We start from the raw sequence: 19,994 nt of genomic DNA, 5'->3' as shown, positions 1-19,994 counted from the left end.
GTTTATGACCTGAGTTACTCAACTATTTACACTGAACTCTAGTACACTTCTTAAAAGGGAAACAAATCAAAGTGAAAGAGAGGAAAAACAATGCAACAACTGAGAAGATTTCAAAAATAAGAACACAAGAATTAGGACATTTACAGTTACTACAACATTTCAGTTGTCTCTCCTGTCCACTTTATTGTCCTTTTTTAATTTATCACATGAATTTGTGTTTGATCCAGGCCAATTTATGGTCTGAAAACTTGTTTAGGGAGATTGGTTTTCTGAAAGGACTGAGAATTATAGATGCAACTCTGCCAAGATCCATTCACTTCACCATGGCAAACTCCTACCAGAACAGTGTCCCAGAGTTCCTCAGTGAAGTATCTACAGTTTTGTCTATTCTTATGCAGGTGGTGTAAACCTGGACTTTTGTCATTCACTCTGTGTTTCTTCACTTCATTCTTCCCTTCACTTATATTTTCTGTCTCTATAATAACATAAATTTTTCAGTGACTGTCTTGTATCTCTTCCATCATGAACTGTGAGGATCCACTTAGTTTTGTCACTCCCTCTTTTGTTCCCCATTCCATGCACCCCACTAAAGTCTATAGTACTTTGCTAGCTGTAGCAGTCACCAGCTGTAGCTGTTCACCTCAGGGACTGAGTTTAACTGACTTAAACTGCGTGAAAAAGATGTCATGAAGTTTGAAAATTCTCCAAGAAACCCAGTTTTGGCTTCTAGAGACAAATATACTGTCTAAAGTAAAAATAGCTGTTATAAATATGATTGTGCACTGGAAGATATTTAGTTGTTACATAAAGAGAATAGGAAACGCTCAGTTTAAGCATGTCAGTGTTTGAGTAGTTCTATACTATTGACCTGCTACATGCATCTCTGATCTAGAAATTTGGGAGATTCTTACTTCTTACTTACATTTAAAATATTCTATTGTCTAGATAATTGGAATTGTTTCTTCCCTTAGGCTAGCTTAGTGAGTTGACCTTGCAGTTGGTATGTAGCAGTTTCTCTCTGTTGTTGCTTTCTTCTCACTTTGTTTTCTCTTCCCTGTGTTTCCACAGGCTGCAGAGATTATCTACTTCTTTATGAACCACCCTCTCCTCTAAACTCAGTGTTCCCTTTCTTGCTTCTCACTTTTTTTTCTTTTTTCCTTTTTTTTTCTTTCCTTTTTTTGGTGTCTGCAGCCTCCTCTCTCTGGTGTATTTTGTCCTTTCCTAAATATATTTTCAGAAAACACAAACGTCCCTCATGGACTCAACTGTGATTTGAAGAGAGACTGAGGGCTGGGGATATTCAACCTAGAGAAGGGGAATCTTGCTAATCATCTACGCTTATCTAAGGGAGAGTGTGAAAAAAGAGGGCTGGACTTCTCAGTGGTGCCCACTGCAAGGACATGATGCAAAAGGGACAAAACAAAACATAAGAACAAGCTTTTTAAATGTGAGAGTGGTAAAACACCCAAACAGATTTCCCAGAGACATTGTGGAGTGTCCATTCTTATCGGCATTCAAAACCTGACTGGACAAAGCCCTGGGCAAACTCTTTAGCTGTCTCTTCCAAGTTCAAGTATTCTGTGATTCTGTGTAATTTGTGACTAAAGGCTATATATATACACTACCTATATTGCTTAAGTCAAATTCACTCTAACTGAATTGATTAGAATTTCACTAAAACAAGTAATAGCACTTCTCTTTTTTTGCATTTTACAGATTACATTTACATCTGTAATGATAGCCAAAAGTTAAAGAAAATAAATTAAAACAGTTTTCTTAAATGACTTGCTTCCCTTTTATTCTTCATTACATTACTGGCATCTGGGTAAATAATTCCATCTGAGAATTCTAGATTGTGTTTTAAAATGGTTTGTCTTTTTCCCTGCCTAATATGTACATTTGATACACATTTTCTCATAACACAAACCACTTGCTTCATTCTCATCTCTCAAACATGCCTATTTTACCCATAGCATATCAGTAATCAAGCTCAGATAAGTATTTGCAAAAAAAAACAATAAGAATTAAATCTTGCTTTATAATTTTTTGTGGGGAAAGAAAAATTAAGTACAAAAGTTATTAATATCTCTCAGGTATTGCTAGGAATTACAGAAGAATTAATAGTGCTTTGATGCATAAATATTCAACTGCATAACTATGTTTTAATAGGAGTAATCAATCCTTTATGGAAAGTATACTAAAATGCACCTAGTTTAGACTAGACAGCCAACTGTGATTTATTAAGGTAATATAACTTTTGTGATACAAAGTTCACTTCGTATGTTTATAAACTAAATGCTAAGGACTGCAGTCTGAGAACTTTGAGGTAAAATACTGAAAAGCCTAGGCTTCCCCTATACCCAGCCCTAACTAAAATTTCCAATATAGAAAGGAAAAAACTCAAATAAAGATGGCAATAAGTTCCCAAAGGTCAGGCTTATGAATTATATCCTGGTATTTTGAAGGCAAGGTAAAGGAAGATCGTGCCTGAAATAAGTAATTAGAGAACAGAGAATGTCAGAGAAAGTTTCTCACCTCGGCAGTTGGGTAAAGGGCTACTCCACTGCCCATTGCTTCGGCACTGTGCTCGAGAAGCACCCTGAAGTAAGTATCCAGTGTTGCAAGTAAAATTGACAACATCATTTAAATTGAACTCACTGCCATTAGTCATTCCGTGAGCTGGATTCCCAGGATGTCCACATGTGATTGCTGTTGGAAGAAAAATAGGCAGGTTAGCATCGAAGTGAAAGGCACTGATCCACAGAATCACTTGCTGGTTGAGCTCTTTTAAGGTTTGGGATTCTTTTGTTGTTTTGGTTTGTTTGCTTGTGTTTTTCCCTTCTGAATTTGTTGTTGATATATATACAAGAAATTTAAGAATAAAAATTAGGATATACTAATTCAGAATTCTTAACTGCCAGGAGAAAAATCTTAATTTTTCCATAAAACTTTTAGAACCTAGTTTTTACTTCATGCTGAAAGTTTTAATAAAAATAGGTATATTATATATATGCATTTTGATACACATCTGATCTGTATCAGACCTTAAAAATGCATATCATTCACTATATTCCTACTAATACAAATACAAGAAAAAATTTTTTTCCTGAATAGTTAAAAATGTAATAGGGACAAAAGTTGAATTCAATGCAATACTTCAGAACATCCTGTAGTTCTGAGGAATCCCTGTTCTAAAATCTGTTGAAATATAAAAGATGTGATTTTCTGTTAAAATCTCACAAAATTAAGACCAGTTTGTGACAAATTTTCAGGGGCACAGCCCCTAATTTCTTTGTAATACCTCTTCCATTCTATTGGGTCTTCCTGAGATGGAACTCTTACAGTGCTGTGCTTTGTACGGGTAGCTATAAAGCTCTTGATAACACACCAGTGTTTCAGCTACTGCTGAGCAGTTCTGGCACAGCATCAGCACTGTCTTCCCAACATTTCATCCTCCTATCAGTAGGTGGTCAAGACCTTGGGAGGGCACATGACCAGGATAGCTGAACCAAACTGGCCAAAGGGATAGTCCATACCACATGAAGTTTGCTCAGATATAAAAGCTAAGAGGAAGGAGGAGGAAGATACTTGTGTTTTAGAGAAGCCATTGTGCGTGTTGAAGCCCTGTTTCCTGGGAAGTGGCCAGATATTGCTTGCTGATAGGCAGCAGTGAATTAAAAACTTTGGGTTTTTTCTTTGCTTGTGTGTGTGACCTTTTGCTTTTGTTTTAGCAAACTGGTTTATCTCAACCTCTAAGTCTTTTTCCATCTTATTTTCTTCCCCCATTTTTCTAAGAAGGGGAGTGATAGAGCAAATTGATGGTCCCTTGGTGTCCAAACAAGGTCAACCCACTACAGTCATATTTCTAGTTCATGCTCCACACTGCTCAGTAAGAAGAATATTTCAGTATGACACATTTCCTGCATTTCCTTATCATAAATAACAGTCATTTGTATGACAATTTCTTTAAAATAAATAAATAAACGAAAGGAGGAAAATCATCCGAAGTTTGGATGTTAGCACAAAACAAATCCTCTTGTATGGTTCTTTAATATGGCAGCATTATAAGTAAAAGAAAACCATGTTGTAATAGAAAGTATCAGGCAACCTGTAATAACAGAAATTGATTCCAGTTCTTCCCATAACAGTAATGATAACATCCATTTAGGAAGAAACAGCCTTCTACTCCCAGTTTCTTCCCCTCCCCCCCCACACCAGTTTTGCCCCTTTCTTTTAAAGGGATTTTATTCACTGCACAGTAAAATGAAATCACTAAAAGTAATAATGCTAGCTGGTGACATTTCTCCTTTGATGAATATAAATCACTTGAAGATATAAATAGGATTTTAAAAGTACAATGACACTTGGTAGATATTTCCTGCAGCTGTATAGAGTTAAAAATTTTCATCTTACCCCTAAGAAAGAAAATCCTGAATATTTTGAAATCTAATGACTTACCAATAATATAACTGAAATGAAATAAAGATACTAAAATGTATTGAACAGAAAAGCTGATCATCTCAGTGATTCTCTCTGTGTAGACAAAAATATTTTTGTCTGAATTGCAGACATCTTAAAAAATAGAGCACTAAAATAATTGATATAAAAACTCCATTAAAAATAACAAAAATTGTATAAAAATGAGGATCTTTAGTAAAACTGAAATGAAAACAAAATCAACCACATAACAAAGTAGTGCAATAAAACCCAGAGAAATTGGACTTGATTCTGATGAAATGGCTGATGGTTCAGAAAATGTCAGAACCGTGTAAATGAGGAAGAAAGTAAGAGTAGGAAAGACTCGGTAATCCTAGCAATTAATTATGGGATTTTCAAAAACAGAGGAATTAAGAGCAAAAAACCAAATCATACTAAAGAGTATAAAAAAGTTAAAATATTTTCCAAGAGATGTAGCATAATTTGATGCCATGCCTGGGCTTGCACCGGTAGGCCGACTCGAAAAAATGGGCAGTCACCATCAAAACTGCCCAGATGAACAGTATTCCAGCTTTGTCCAACAAACAATGAAAATATACAAAGGAATTTTTTATTTCTGGTGGAAAAAAAAGTAGGGGAAAGGGTCAGTAAACCCACACTTGACATAACAATTACACCTGGATAAAGAGAAAGAAAGCAATAAGTTACACAGTTGCAGCCTGTAGTTCAACCCACTTCAATGTCTATGGCATTCTGTTTCTGAAACAACAGAAATCACAGGTTACTGAGTGTAGTTAATCTCTCTGTGCTAGGTTAGAGACTGGCATCCAATCCACTGTTCATGTTTAATTGTGTTTAAAATAGTAGTAATAATTCTGTGAAAAATTAGTCATACTTACGGACACAAACAGGAGTTTGTCCAGACCACTTGTGATCCTGTAGGCAAATTCTGACAGATGTACCAACAAGTCGAAAGCCAGGATTGCACTGGTAGACCACAGTGTCACGATAACTGAAACCATCTCCACTAATGTGACCATTTACAATTGGGTCCGGAGAACCACAGTGACCAGCTACAATAAAAGAACAACCCACCAAAAACATATATTTTGACAATCCTTGCCAAAATTTACAAGAAAAAAAAAATTAACTTTCCTTTCAATAAACAACATACTTAGAGTCAAGTACTGCACTTTGCAAAGGAAGTTCTCAGGTATAAAACCTACAAATGACATTTCTTCTACTTTTTTGAAGAAGAAAATCATGAATAACAGAAATGAGAACTCTATGATAAAATAATAGTATGGGCTTGAAAGTTAAAGACCTCACACTTCTCTAAGGAAAATGACAACCTTAATAAGGCACTTCACCCTAAAAAAAGTAGAGGGTGGATATTTCAAGGTGTACTGTCCAAATTGAAAAGGAACATAAGGGAGAGTTTATTATAATTCTTTCATGAATATGAATTTATAAGCATTTTCCAGATAGATGAAGGCATGAAAAGGAAGGAACATCTACCAGCACTGTTTCCTCCTTATTTCATCTGCTGTTAAACAATACAGAATGCATTACTCCAGAATAATATCAGTCTTGGCACTAGAGAAAACCAAGTAATGCTTTAATTCTTTCTGGATTTTTCATTTTGTTTGAAAACAGAGTTACTGAGCAGGAAACCATTTCTCTTCTTCTGACTAAGGAGGAGAAAAAAGTTCATTTTTTGTGACAACTGCAGTAATTTCATCTGAGACTATGCTAAATCCTCATTTTGAGAGGGGAGGACTGGGCCCTGAGGATCATGACTGCAGCTAGAATGGTAGAGGGTGTGTTTGATCTGTTTCATGCAGGCTATCAACAGTATCTATCAACAGTAACTTATTTGTAACTTATCTTTGGGATTTAATCTACTTTCTAATAAAGACCCTTTAATAATGCTAGACAGTATATTACAGTCACACTTAATGGTTTCTCTAAAACACTAGGAGAATAAAACATATGCCACTTGATTTGTTTTTTCATATGTATAGGATTATTACAATAATCCTAATTGTAGGACTCTCTATAAGGAGACATTGTGGCATTGTTCTGCAAATTTTTAGAAGAAAGTATGAATGTAAGCTTTTCACACCCAACTTCTTATACAGCTACTTTTCCCCTCACAGCAGAGAATATGACAACAGAGAGTAACAAGGACATTGAAAGCATATTTTTCTCCTTGAGATGTCTCATGAAATAATTTATCTTACTGTTCTCAGTCCAAATTAGTAATATGATCCCTCTTACCCTTTTCTCTCCTCCAGTCTCACTCAGCCTCTCCTAGTCTAGACCCTAAACCCTTTACAGGCCCTTTCCCTGAGCTTGCTTCAGTTTCCCATCTCTCTCTTTTGTGGTGGAGAACACAAAAACTACACGATTTTCCACATGAATACTGAAGAGGAAATAATAACCATGACCTGCTGACTACACTGCTGTTCCTGCAGTCCAGTCTATGATGCTTTTACTGCAAAGCTACAACTTTAACTCTTAGTGAGCCTCTCCACTCAGTCACCTGGTTTGCTTTCTGTAAAGTTTATCTTTACACAGTCAGTTCCAGGTCAGTACTCATGAAAGGCATTATTCTAGGCAAAATGCAGGATTCTGTATTTGTCTTTGCTGAACTTTAGGAGCTTCCTGTTGGCCCATTCCTCCAGATTCTGAAGGTCCTTCTGCCTAGCAGTACTGCAATCCATGTATCAACTATTGTCCCATCATATGCTGTCATCCTCAAACTTATTGAGGTTGCATCCCAATCTGTTTTCCAAATCACTGACAGAGGCTGGATAGTATGGGCCTCAGTATTCATCCTTAGCATCCACTGGTTACTAGTCACACTTCAAATTAAGAAACACTACAACTACAATCCCAGAGGTTGTTTGTTCAGTTACTTTCCATCCATTTTGCAGTCCCCCCATCCAGTTCCTGTCTTTTCAATTTGGCTACAAGGATACTTTGGGAGACTTTCAAAAGTTTTGCCACAATAATGCAAAGTAAAAGAAATCTACTGCTGAAATCTACATCCAATGAGACAGTTGATGGAAAAGGTAGTAATAAGATTATGAAGGTTTGCTTTTGATTGTTCCATCCTGCTTGTTCCCATTTATCTCCTTATTTTACTTATGCTTGGAAATTGACTTAATTCCTAATATTTGTTCCCTAAGTTTTTCCAGGGACTGAGGTGAAATAGAAAGGAATATGTTTGATTTTTTCAAAAATTTTCCAGATCGAAATAGTGAAGAACTGAAAAGCAGCTGATGCACTGAAGCCAAATGCAGGTAACCATAGGGAATTTCAAGACAAAAAATACCTGAGATATGCCAACTGTCATAGACCAAAATGCAAAATATTATGCCTTTTATCTCAAAGGGAGATTTAACAAATTGCTGGACTTACAATGTGAGCAATTTCATCTATAGATCATTCTACATACTGTATTTAAAATTTTTTCAGGAAATGTTGACTCATTTAAATTAAATATTCCAGCAAATCAAGAACTGAAAGAGCATTGCAATGACACAAAATTTATGTAATTTTCTCATCAACTAAAATTAGAATAAAAAAATTAGGAAGGTTGTGAGTGGATTTTTTAAAGTAAAATATGCTCTCAAGAAACCTGTGAAATCTGTAAATTAAGAAAATTGTTCATATGGGTCAAGGTTGGTTCAGTAGTTTTATTATAAAACATCTGGAGATCAAGATTCAAATTATTCTACTTATTTTTATAAGAATTTGAAATACAAGCCAATATCACAATATCATACTGTGATTTACCAAAGAATTATCAATCACAGGATCAGATATTTTTACACAAGCACAGTCTGCAGCAGCATTTTTTCACATTGGTAAATGTAGAGAATTATACATATTATATAATTAAAAATGAAATAGATTATATTTAACTTTAGATTTTAAAGAATCCCCTTGACTTGTTTATTTGTAGTTTTGCATCTGAAAGGCATAAAAAGTCTGTGAGGAAAAAAAAAAATCTGGTCAGGAAAACACACTGATCCATGATTAAGTGGCACTAATGGTACAGAGGGAGTTAGGCAAACTTAAAAGTTTCCAATTTGCTCTCTGCCCTACATGTGGTCACTCATACACACAAAGCATGCATTACAACACATGTTTTGTGACTTATAGATGCAATTTATTTTTGAAACGAAAAAAAAGTGAAGAGATAAAATATCAGCAGTGTAATTGAGTGAAATTGAAAAAATTTTACCTAACAATTCATATTTATCTTTGTAGAACCAAGAAAAATACATATAATACAAACAACCTAAAGACTTAGGTCTCATATTTAGCCTTAGACTCATTAACTACAGTCATTGATTTTACCTTTCTTTTGAGACAAATAATAAGGATTTGACAAACCCTTTCCTGAGGTACAGAAATTAGTGTACTCATCTGGCCTGAAATCATAAATTAATTCTACACAGACCAGTGGGTAACAGAAAATGATACCTATTTTCAATTATAGCTGTCCCGAATTACATTCATGCAGGTACAGTACAGGTAAAAAGAAACTCTAGCTCATTATCATTCCTTTGAAATGAAAAGTCTCATTCAGAGCTCACTGGGTGTTTGCCTCCTGATTTTTACAGGCTTCGGGTAAGTCCTAAAGGCACCTCTGGAATAAATTTGGGGCACGTTGTCCTCAAAATTTAGGAATACACCACTAGCAGCATTCACATCTAACCTTAAAGTTTAAGAATTTACCTTTTCAGAATTCACTCTGGAGGAGCCTGCATAGTTCCATTGGCCTTGCGAATTTGGGATCTTAGATTGTACTCTAAATTGAGTCTAAATTAGGTGTCTAAAGTACATGGTGTGAATATACCTTATGTGAGAGAGTGTAAGAGAGGTAGGAAGGGATTTAGTAGCAGAAATCTGCCTTTCGGCAGCATGCATGTGATAACTCAAATTTAGACTTTCACAATCCAAGCTGTGCGGTATTTGTGGCACTATAGAGCCTGTCTGATTTTGAAAGAGCAAAGACTAAGTAATGATTAATGGCCTGCCAGCTCTGAATGTGATTTTTTTTGGTCTAGTGAGGTAGATCCATGTATTTAACAGTTCTTAGCTGCATATGAATGCATAGGGCTGCATTCAACAATGAAATCAATCAAATAGAAACCAAAGTCCATCAAAGTTTTTTGAAAAAGAATTGGAAAGTATTGTAAGACAAACATTGCTTTTATTGCAGTAATAGTTTCTGAAAGAGGTCCTGTGTTCATTACAAGTGGGACTAGGTCTGTAGAAATAATTTTAAATACAGAATGCAGATAGTCAGTTAGGGAAAAAAAAAGTTGTTAGTTATGATCAAGAGGATAAGATAATAGTAGTGGATACCAATTTCAATGTGGATTTGTAAAAATCTGAAATAGACAAAATCTAACAGGAAATTACTTCTGAAGAGGAAAAGGATGAATTCATATAAATTAAATTCAAGCTTTATATAGAAATAGTCTTTCCTATGAAAATAAAATCGAATTGTTCACTATGCACTATGTACTGTGGCTGCTGTGGACAGCTAATATTCTGGGGTATTCAGTGTAAAATTTATTTCTCAGTAGTCAGATTATCGATCAGATTATGAAGTGGTATTTAAGTTTATTCAAAATGAATGAATGTTAACACATGTCTTCCTGCTTGGAATCATTACAGGCAGGTGTCAGGCAATACTCTGGCAATGAATGGTATAACATTGCAAAAACCTACGGGGGTAATAGCTCTTTATGCCATTATTTCTTAAATCAAAGATTTAAGATTTATGCTGTATTCCTTAATACAGCATATTTTAAACTGAAAAATAAGATGTGAAAATATATCAAGCCAGACAATTGTTCTTCTTTTTCACAAAATTTTCCAGAAACAACTGCATCTTTCTGGGAAGTCTCTAATAATGAACTGACATTTAGAAGTTAGGTTAGCTATATGAGACAACGGTCACAATTTTTGGCCACTCCATATGTTAAGAGTTGACATACTGTAAAAATTCTATTCACAAAAATTGCAATACAAACATTGTTGTTGCAAAATGAAGGAGTCAATTAGGAATACATTATGAAAGGTTATTCAGATCTGAATACATTATATCATGCTTTTTTTGTTTTTCTGAACACATTCTATCTTTATTTTCCTTTCTTCAGACTAGTATCTGAATCAAAAGAAAAGAAAGGTAATCAATGGGGCAAGCAGAACACGAAGTGTGAGATTTTATCCCTGCCTTGAAGAATACTCCCACATTTCTGTTTCTCCTTTACCCCACCAAATATTCTGCTCTATATTGATGAAGAATAGAGTTAATATAGAGCTGATAAATCCACTGTCTTTTCCATCAAGTTTAGGTCATTATGCTTTTGTCTGTTAGTTCATTATTGTCTTGTAACTTGCAACTTGTCTAGAAATATTTTCTCTTAAAGTATTTTCAGGCATTAAAGATCTCCAGAAATGCAGGATGTTGTCACTAGTACTCTGTTAAAACTCATGTTAATCTTATGGTATGCTATTCTTAATAACCTTCTAAGATGAAATTGATGGTACTTGGAAATTGTTTTTTTGAAGACATGGTTGAGTTGGTATGTGATCCCATTACATCTGGGTATTGTGATACAGATGTTCTCCTTTTAATAGATTATTCTACCAGGAGAATGTTGCTCTGTTTTAAAATGCAACTCTGGTTTGCTATGTTTTGCTCAGAAGAACTTCAGCCATTTCTTTCAGCTTTGCAACTTGATAGAGCATGAACTCAAAGCTCAATAACTGCAAATACCCTTTATGATGGTTCTATGAAGTACCTTTGCTTAGATAGTTAATACAAACCAGCATAGACTTATTACTTGCATCTATAGGGTAATGAGCACCAGTAATCTGGTAGGCCAAAGTTCTATCTGAGCACAGAAACACAGCAATGTTGAGACACTATCAATGTTGAGAAAGTTAAAAATGGAATTGGGTGTCTAAGAATTCCAAGCAACTATTTGATATTAGTTCTTTATGCATTTGTAAAACTTCTTTTGCACTTTATTTTTACTTGGTTCATGCAATGGCAACATCAAGGTTTCTTTGAGTGGTATGAAGGTTTAATAAACTGATGCTCAGAAGATTTTTTTTTCCCTGTTTTGATTTGAATTAATTTCTTCAGATGGGACAAACTGTTATGTTTTAAATGTACTAGATAGGCATATTTTCTGCTAAAATGATATGGTGAGGTAGCAGAGAAGAAAGGTGCTTTTTATGGAGAAGAAAGAGGAGAGTACTCCTTTCCTGAGGGCAACTGAGTACATTTAGCTATAAGGCAAGAAGAAAATCTGCAAAACAAGGGCAGACAAAGTACATAACAGATTCCAGAAATAAATACATTGTCCACAACCAAGAATAATCTCACTGATGATCCTCAAATGTTACTCAAAAAAACCCCTTTTCCTTATGTCTGTATTAGGAGTGTAAACCAAAATGAGTAGATCTGAAGAGAGAAAGAGTAGGGATGAGAAGCTAAGGTCCAAAATGTATAAATCCTAGGGTTTGAAAGAGTGTTCATTTTGCTTCAGTTATCTCTTGTCTGCTTCCCTTGACTGAATGCTCAATATGCTGAACACTCATTTGTAGTTAGAATGTATCAGGAATGCTCCTGAACTGAAGTTTATCTTCTGCTTAGTTTCATACACTGTTCCACAAAGAAAAATGCTGTGAATGTGGATAATTATTTGAGTCACTTAAAAACCCAACTGGTTTGAAAAGCATTGCAACAACATAAAATATAATTTAATTTCTAATAAAAAGATATATGCTAGTAGAATATCACAAAATCATATGCAGTACACAGTATTTCCACATTTAAGATACCTTCATTTTTCATTGATTTAAAAAAGTTGTTGTTTGAAAAGACCTAGTCCTTGATACTGTTTTATTAAGACAAAAAAAACAAGGGACAGAAATTTGGTTTTGTTACCTAGGCATTGCGTTTCTGTACCACTCCAGAGACCATTTGCCAAGCATTCTCTCACATGAGAACCAACTAATGTGTATCCTGTGTTACAAGTGAATATTGCAGTAGCTCCATACACTGTTAGGGTTCCAATCTTATTTCCATTTGGTGGAGATGGAAGACCACCACAGGAGATAACTAGGAAAAAAACAAGCAACAGAATAAACTGAAATTTGAAAATCTTTTTCACAGACTGGAATGAGACTTTCATAGACGTTTTTCAGACAGGAAGACAATATAATGCCTCATGTTTTCTTAAAAGGTAAATGTAAGAAGGAAAACACAAGAATTTAAGAATAAATAAAAAAATAAGAATAAATTCTATTATACCACAGAAAGGGCTTAAAATTATGCTTGATTTGGCAATACATGTTCTAAATCTGAAAATTCATTGGTATACCTTCATATCTTGACAGCAGCTTAAACCCAATCCTTCAGTATTTTCAATCAGTGTTTCCAATTCTGAAACAAGGGAATTACATGAATTCCCAGAAGGTTGTGGTTATATTCCATATGTGCATACTCAGGGCTTCTTCTCAAATATATTTTCCCTGGCCATTTTAAGTCTTGTGTCTATTTAAAAATATTATGTATCTTTTTAACACATAGAACTCTGACTTATTATGAACGGTTGTTTTTCTTATTTCCCACTATTATTCATAAACGTATAACATATGTGTCAGTCTACTTGCTAAAAGTATATATCTTATGGTTTTGCTTAAGGCTAGACTTGACCCACTATCACACAAACCTTCTGTGGCATCAGCTGCAACACACAGCTATCACACAGCGCATGAAAAATTATTTTGTAGAAATCTATCAGACTCTAATTTAGTTAAAACTGTTCTATCATTTCTTCTGTTTCTAGAAAAATATATCAGTAATATTTTAATTCAAGATACGGACCAATGTCTTCAAAAGCTTCAACTCTATTCTATTATATGTTAGCATAAATCATGGGTTTACTTTCAAAAGCATGTTACTGATAACTTCCTATCTGAAACCTCAGGGCCCCATTATTCTATATTTTAAAAGGTTCACTATAGAAAACAACATGGATTTGGGTAGAAGCTGGATAAAATCAAGTACAAGCCACTTTGCAGAATATATGTGATCATAGTTTCTTAGGCACAGAAGGTGTCCAGAGATGAATAAGACTATTTTTTCACTATCATTCAGGTACATTCATGTAATTTGTAGTACCATTTATCATGTCTGCAGACTTTAAAGAGTTTGATAGAGCAGAATGATTCTATTTGCTTTTCTTAAAAAATACCAGAAGGTATAATTTAGTTAGTTGTTCACCTGATCCTGAGAATTCTTTCCTCTACTTTGCTGCCAATATCTTACTGAAATCACATATTACTCTGAAAAAATTGCTCACTAAATTTTATTTTCAGTTCTACTTAGTATGCTAGGTCTGTCAGTTGACTATTTTCGTTCAGATACTAGGGTATTCTCTGCTGTCCTGGCACTGAAAAGGCCTGTAAGTATTATTATGACATAGGAAAACTTTCTGGTTTAAGGGCTGCAGTATCAGTTGATCCTTCAAGTACCCTCTCAAAACAATGAAATGAAGTTTTGGAGTGATTTATTAAGAATTTGACACTGTAACACTCAACAACTGTATGATATAACTGAGAATGTTAAGTTTCTCTAAAACGTTAAACATCCAAAGTCAGGGCTGAAATAATTTATGGTATTTTTGTATGAAGACATTATAAAAGCTCATATGCATGTTTCTCCAAAAGCATAGTTTTAATGCTTCACCCAAGAGGTCAAAGCATTATCATCTTCTAATCTAACTCTAATCTGGAATCTTCTAATGTAATAACGTTATCTCCTCATATTTTCTGACTACTTATGCACCATCCAGTTGAAAAAATACAGATTGATCTCTTGATGCTACTTCATTAACTCTCATATGAAACATGTTATACTTAACACCTAAGAGTTGGAATAAATTAATTTCAAGTTAATGAAAATTTCACATTTGCTTACTTACAGGAATGCAATAGTAAAATAGTTTATTAAAAACTTTATTTCTAAAATAAAATATATATATTAAAAAGCATAGGATATTCTGTAAACACATATGTTCCTTACCCTTACAACTTGGCCTTTCATTGCCTACACTCCAGGTTCCATTACTCCTGCACTGTATGAGTCTTTGACCCAATAAAAAATATCCAGGACTGCAGCTGAGCATGACTTGAGCTCCATACTCATTCAGTGACCCAGAAATCAGTCTCCAGACAACATGTTCTGCAAGTAGAGTCTCTATGCTAGGACAAGTCACAGCTGTGAAGAAAGGACATGTACATATTAGCATTCTACCCCCAGATTTCTTCTCAGGTATATTTCTTGACTTACTGGCAGATGTTTCACAATGTAAGACTTAAAATACCATAATCACTTTGGAAGTACCAGTTCCAAAGAAAATAATTAACACCATACAGTGCATACAATAAATTGAACAGGAGTTTATAGTATATTTTCATTTAGTGAGCTGCAGTGGAACAATGATATACAAGCATGCTCTCTAATGCAATTTATTTAAATTTTTTTTTATTTATTTATTTAAAATTTTATTTTCGAAGATAAAACAGATCACAGACTACAGTGGAGGTAAAAGGGAACCAAATATTGCTATGCAATTTTTCCACAGCTCAAAGTTCTTAAAACAGGTTGTGATAAAAGCTGTTAGTACAAATTGAAATGCTAATTATTATATAACAGCATACTGTGAGTATAGAGGAGAATTACTTCATTCACACAGTTTAGATGATTTAAAAAAATTAGATAATATTTAGAAAGACTTGTAGAGTGATTACAGTTCTGTTGCTTTTAGCATTTCAGATTTTGTAAGAGAATGTAGTTACTGCCAGTAGGGAAGAACTGTAGTTTATGTTCTTCATAAGGTTTAATATAGCTACCAGCCATATACAGCATTTAAAAATATTTTTCAGTTTCAATTTGATGCTCTGAAATTCAAAATAAACTACATAGAATGTTTAAAAAGTTTACAATAATGGCATGAATTCTATCTTAATGTGACATTGTCTCTGTAAAGATTAGACTAGTTTTATGAAAATATTCATGACTATTTTATTTTGTTATTCAGAATTGCTCTGTTATAGAAAAAGTCTGGGTGAATTAATAACTATGCCACTAAGTGACATTCACAGAGTGAATGCTTTAGAAAAAAATACTACCCTGGAAACACTTGAGAAAAGCTATACTTTCCAAGAAAAATCAACCAAAAAAACCAAACCAAACCAAACAGAAACCCATTAAAAAAAAAAAAAAAAGTAGCAGAAATTTCGGGGTTTTATATGTTGCTCAGTGTAAGACAAAAGCATTAGGAGGAAGTGTGTAAAAACCCCAAATGAGGAAATAGAGAGTCTGGTTCTCAGTTATGTTATAATAAATTTACACTAGGAAAGGACTAATAAAGTTGACAAAAAAAATAACATATTTTGTAGACTTCACACTATCTGAGAGGTATAAAGTGATTTTATCAAAAGTATGAATGTGTTATGAAAGAGACTAGTTCAGGTAATCACTGAAATAAAGGGAAAGTAATAGAAGCAAAATTCCTGTAAAAATTTAGATTTCCACCACTTTTCAGAATAGCTCTGCTAATGCTGGAATTATGCATCTACCTTTTCCAATAGTCATCCTACCCATGGCAAATTCTGGTGTCTAGGAAACACAGGGCTAAACACAGCAAAACTATGGAGCTGGACAAGAATTAACGAAGGAGAAAGCATCTGAAGAACTTTCAAATGATAGATTATAATATTATAGTGAGTTGAAATTTTGGAATATTTTCTTTTAGAATAGATTCTTTTTTTCATTATATCTTAGGAAGGATTGACAGCATACAATCACTTTGAAACTTAATAGTTCTCCACTTTGGTCTTACAACAATGTCTACTTAAGAACAGTATCCCAGGTTAATGGAGGATTTCTTACTTCCTAATTTAATTTGTTTTTTATTGATACCAAACTGTGTCTCATAGCTTATAGATTATAAACTATCAACCAAGAAACATTTTTTCTTATTTGTTGTTAAATAATATATGTACATTGAAGCACTCCACTTAACATCTTGTAGTGAAAATCATATAGTTCTTTCATAAGACAAAAATATTCTAGATAGGATCTTAATGCCTCTCAACTTTAATATTTATATGACTCCTCCTTTCAAACAATAGTTTTATTGGTTCTTTCAAAGATGAAAGCAAGCCTCTTATTTTGTCTAATAGCAAAAGTTTTAGTCTTAACCATAGGACATATCTTAAGACACTTAGAGCTGAGAGACTCAGCTATTTCAGAACACATAAATAAGCCACATAAATGTTTCCTCTACATTCTGAGGTCAATATGCAATTCATTCTCTCTTTATCTATAAATACATTTAGATTTGCAAGCACACTTTATAAAAAATTATCAGATTCTGATAAATGATTTTAGAATTTCTAGTTGAAGATGTTACTGAGTACAAAATTTACTTCCAAGCTGTGTCAACATAATCAACTAAAACTGTGCTTGAAAACTTTTAATTTTACAGGGACTGATTTCAATTATTATATTCCTCATAGTTCAAGAAACAAAAAAAGATTACTATTAACAGATGCTTGATTTTGTCCACATGTTTTTTGAATGAGTGCATCAATTTGCCTCTCATCATCTGTCTCTTGCAAATTATGGTCTGGGCACCATTTAAATTATCATTTACATAACTGAAACTCTATAAAGGATTATCTCAACTTCTCACAGATGTGAAGATGCTCTCTTATTTCTCCATGAATTTTTATACAAAAATATATGAATAATATTGATTTAAATAAAATATAGGTCAGAAAATATAATTATCATTTTAAATTATGATTAATTTTACCTATTTTAATTACATGACAATCTGTATACTAATAATTCTGAAAAGACTCAAAAGCAGGGAATTCATAATAAGATATAACTACCATAAAACAAGAGTTGCTGTAAATCCCAGATAGGCAGATTCATCAGGTCAATGGATGTCTGTGAGGCTGGTGTAAGTGGAGAAATTTTGGGGTTTGCTTTTTTACCAGATGTATTCAACATCAGAGGGGAAAAAGAGTTCTAACACAGGAGCTAATGGGGCTCACTGATAGAGCTTTAAAGTAGCTTGAAAGGTGGAAAGAGACAAAACCAGGCTCAAGGGTAACAAGCGGTAGGATGGTTTGCCAAAACCTGAGGAAACTCAGGGTGCCTCAATCTGTCAAGAGGTGTTGGCTACAATATACCACACCTGAAATGTTTCTGCACTAATGAGTGCAGCATGAGGAACAAACAAGAGGAGCTCAAAGCTTTGGCCCAGTCCCAGAGATTAAACATCACTGGCATAAGTGAAACCTGGTAGAATGAGACCTGTGACTGGAGTGCCCTGTTGGATGGTTACAGGCTGTACAGGTTATCCTTCGCTACAGGTTACAGGGATAGGCTGGAGAAAAGAGGCAGAGGGATGGCACTGTATGTAATAGAAGGGTTAGAATATGTGAAGCTCCCAGTTGGCAATGGGACAGTCGAGAGCCTCTAGGTGAGAATCAAGGGGCAAACAAATAAAGTGGATGTCATTCTGAGAGTCCATTATAGATCTCCCAGCCAGGATGATGACACTGACAAATTATTCTTTGAGGAACTAAGAGACACTTCCAAGTCAACTGCCCTTGTCCTTATGGGAACTTCAACTTGCCAGAAATTAACTGGGATCATTACACAGCTGGTCAACCCAGGCCAGAAATTTCTTAAAAAGCCTGGATGACAACTTAATGGAATAAGACCTAAGGGAGCCAACTCAGAAAGATGCCCTCCTTGATCTGCTGCTTGTCAACAGAGTGGGTCTTATTAGCAAAGTGGAAATTGGTGGCTGTCTTGGCCACAGTGACCACAAAGTGATCAAATTTAAAATCTCTGTTGACAAGAGGAAAAGTGTGAGTGAAACTTCAGCTCTGGACATGAGGAGATCAGACTTCAGACTACTTGGGAAATTAGTAATTAAAGTCCCATAGGAAAATGGTTTTACAGGTGCTGTGGTCCGTCAGTGCTGGTCACTTTTTAGATTTCATTTCCTAAGAGCACAAGAGTGTTATAAGTCAAGCAGATTAAGCAGATGAACCCAGGTTGGTTGAATTGGGATCTTGTCTTGAAAATAAGATGAAAAAAGAAGGGGTATGCCCAGTGGAAAAAAGGTCAGGTGGCATGCAAAGAATTCAGAGATGCTGCTTGCAACTGTAGGGCAAAAATTTTTGCAGCTTAAGCTCAACTGGAGTTGAAGCTGGTCAGAAATGTGGGGGACAAGAAAAAGAGTTTTTTCATGTATATTAATGGCAAAAGGAAGTATAAAAATAACAGTGGCCCATTACAGGATGAGAATGGTCACCTCACAAACAGGGACAGAGATAAGGCAGAGGTGTTTAACGCTTTCTTTTCCTCCATCTTCAAGATGGATGATGAACCAAGGGGTCTTAGTGTCCTGAGCTGGAGGACCATGACTGTGAGAATGATTAACTCCCAGTTAACTCTGAAATTGTGCCAGATCTGCTGCTCCAGCTGGATCCCTACAAACCTATGAAGTCTGACAGGATTCATCCCAGAATTCTCTAAGAGCTAGTTGATGTCATCACAAAGCTCCTCTCAAGGATTTTTAAGTCTTGGGAATCTAGAGAGGTCTCAGCTGACTGGAGAACAGCACAGCAGAAAGGGACCTGTGGGTCTCGGTGAAGTTAAATATGAGTCAGCAGTGTCCTGGCAGCCAGGGGGGCCAACCCTGTCCTGCATCAGGCAAAATATCACCAGTCGATAGAGAGAAGGAATTGTTCTGCTCTGCTCAGCACTGATGCAGCCTCACCTTGACTATTGTGCAGTTTTGGGCACCACAATATAAGAAAGACATGAAGTTATTAGAGAGTGTCCAAAGTAGGGCTAAAAGAATGGTGAAGGGTCTGGAGCGAAGCCGTATAAGGTATGGCCACGGTCACTTGGTTTGCTCAGCCTGAGAAGAGAAGATTGGGGGGAGACCTAACTGCAGTCTTCAACATCCTCATGAGGGGAAGTGGAGAGGCTTCACCCTCATGATCAGTGACAGCGCTCGAAGAAATGGCATGAAGCTGATTTGGGGGAATTTATATTGGAATCAGGAAAAAGATTTTCACCCAAAGAGTAGCTGAACACTGGAATCCAGGGACGTAGTCACAGAACCAAGCCTGTCTGATTTCAAGCAGCATTTGGACACTACTCTCAGGTACATGGTGTGATTCCTGGGGTGTCCTCCTCAGGACCAAGAGTTGGACTTGATGATTCTGATTCAGCTCAGCATATTCTGTGATTCTATATTTGTTACTGAAAACATGAGAAAAATGTTCACTAAGCAAAATGTCTACTACAAGAACAGTGGCAATGACCAAATGAATATAACAAGGTCTTTTTAACTCCAACAACTAAAATCTAACAGGAATTTGTGAAATTATAAGCCCAGCTTTTAGTTTTA

The 19,994-nt window shown here is 35.1% G+C and overlaps 1 protein-coding gene across 3 annotated transcripts in view; it reads right to left on the bottom strand.

The window, feature by feature from the left end:
- Positions 1 to 19,994, bottom strand: part of CSMD1 (CUB and Sushi multiple domains 1) — a 1,108,336-nt gene that overhangs the window by 46,925 nt on the left and 1,041,417 nt on the right. For all 3 annotated transcript variants that reach the window (XR_007628921.1, XM_050315426.1, XM_050315427.1), the window contains exons 51-54: positions 14,567 to 14,761; positions 12,425 to 12,598; positions 5,337 to 5,510; positions 2,536 to 2,709 (exon numbers count right to left, since the gene is read on the bottom strand). Coding sequence is in view for 2 of the 3 variants with exons in the window: in XM_050315426.1 (XP_050171383.1) it covers positions 2,536 to 2,709; positions 5,337 to 5,510; positions 12,425 to 12,598; positions 14,567 to 14,761 (717 nt within the window). In the remaining variant the exon portion in view is untranslated. The remainder of the gene's footprint in view (positions 1 to 2,535; positions 2,710 to 5,336; positions 5,511 to 12,424; positions 12,599 to 14,566; positions 14,762 to 19,994) is intronic.

This window comes from Myiozetetes cayanensis, unplaced genomic scaffold, assembly GCF_022539395.1.
Source record: "Myiozetetes cayanensis isolate MyiCay16 unplaced genomic scaffold, myiCay2020 scf2-11, whole genome shotgun sequence".
Classification (NCBI taxonomy): Eukaryota; Metazoa; Chordata; class Aves; order Passeriformes; family Tyrannidae; genus Myiozetetes; species Myiozetetes cayanensis.
Note: the sequence above shows the minus strand (reverse complement) of the source record. Positions and strands in the feature narration are given on the sequence as shown.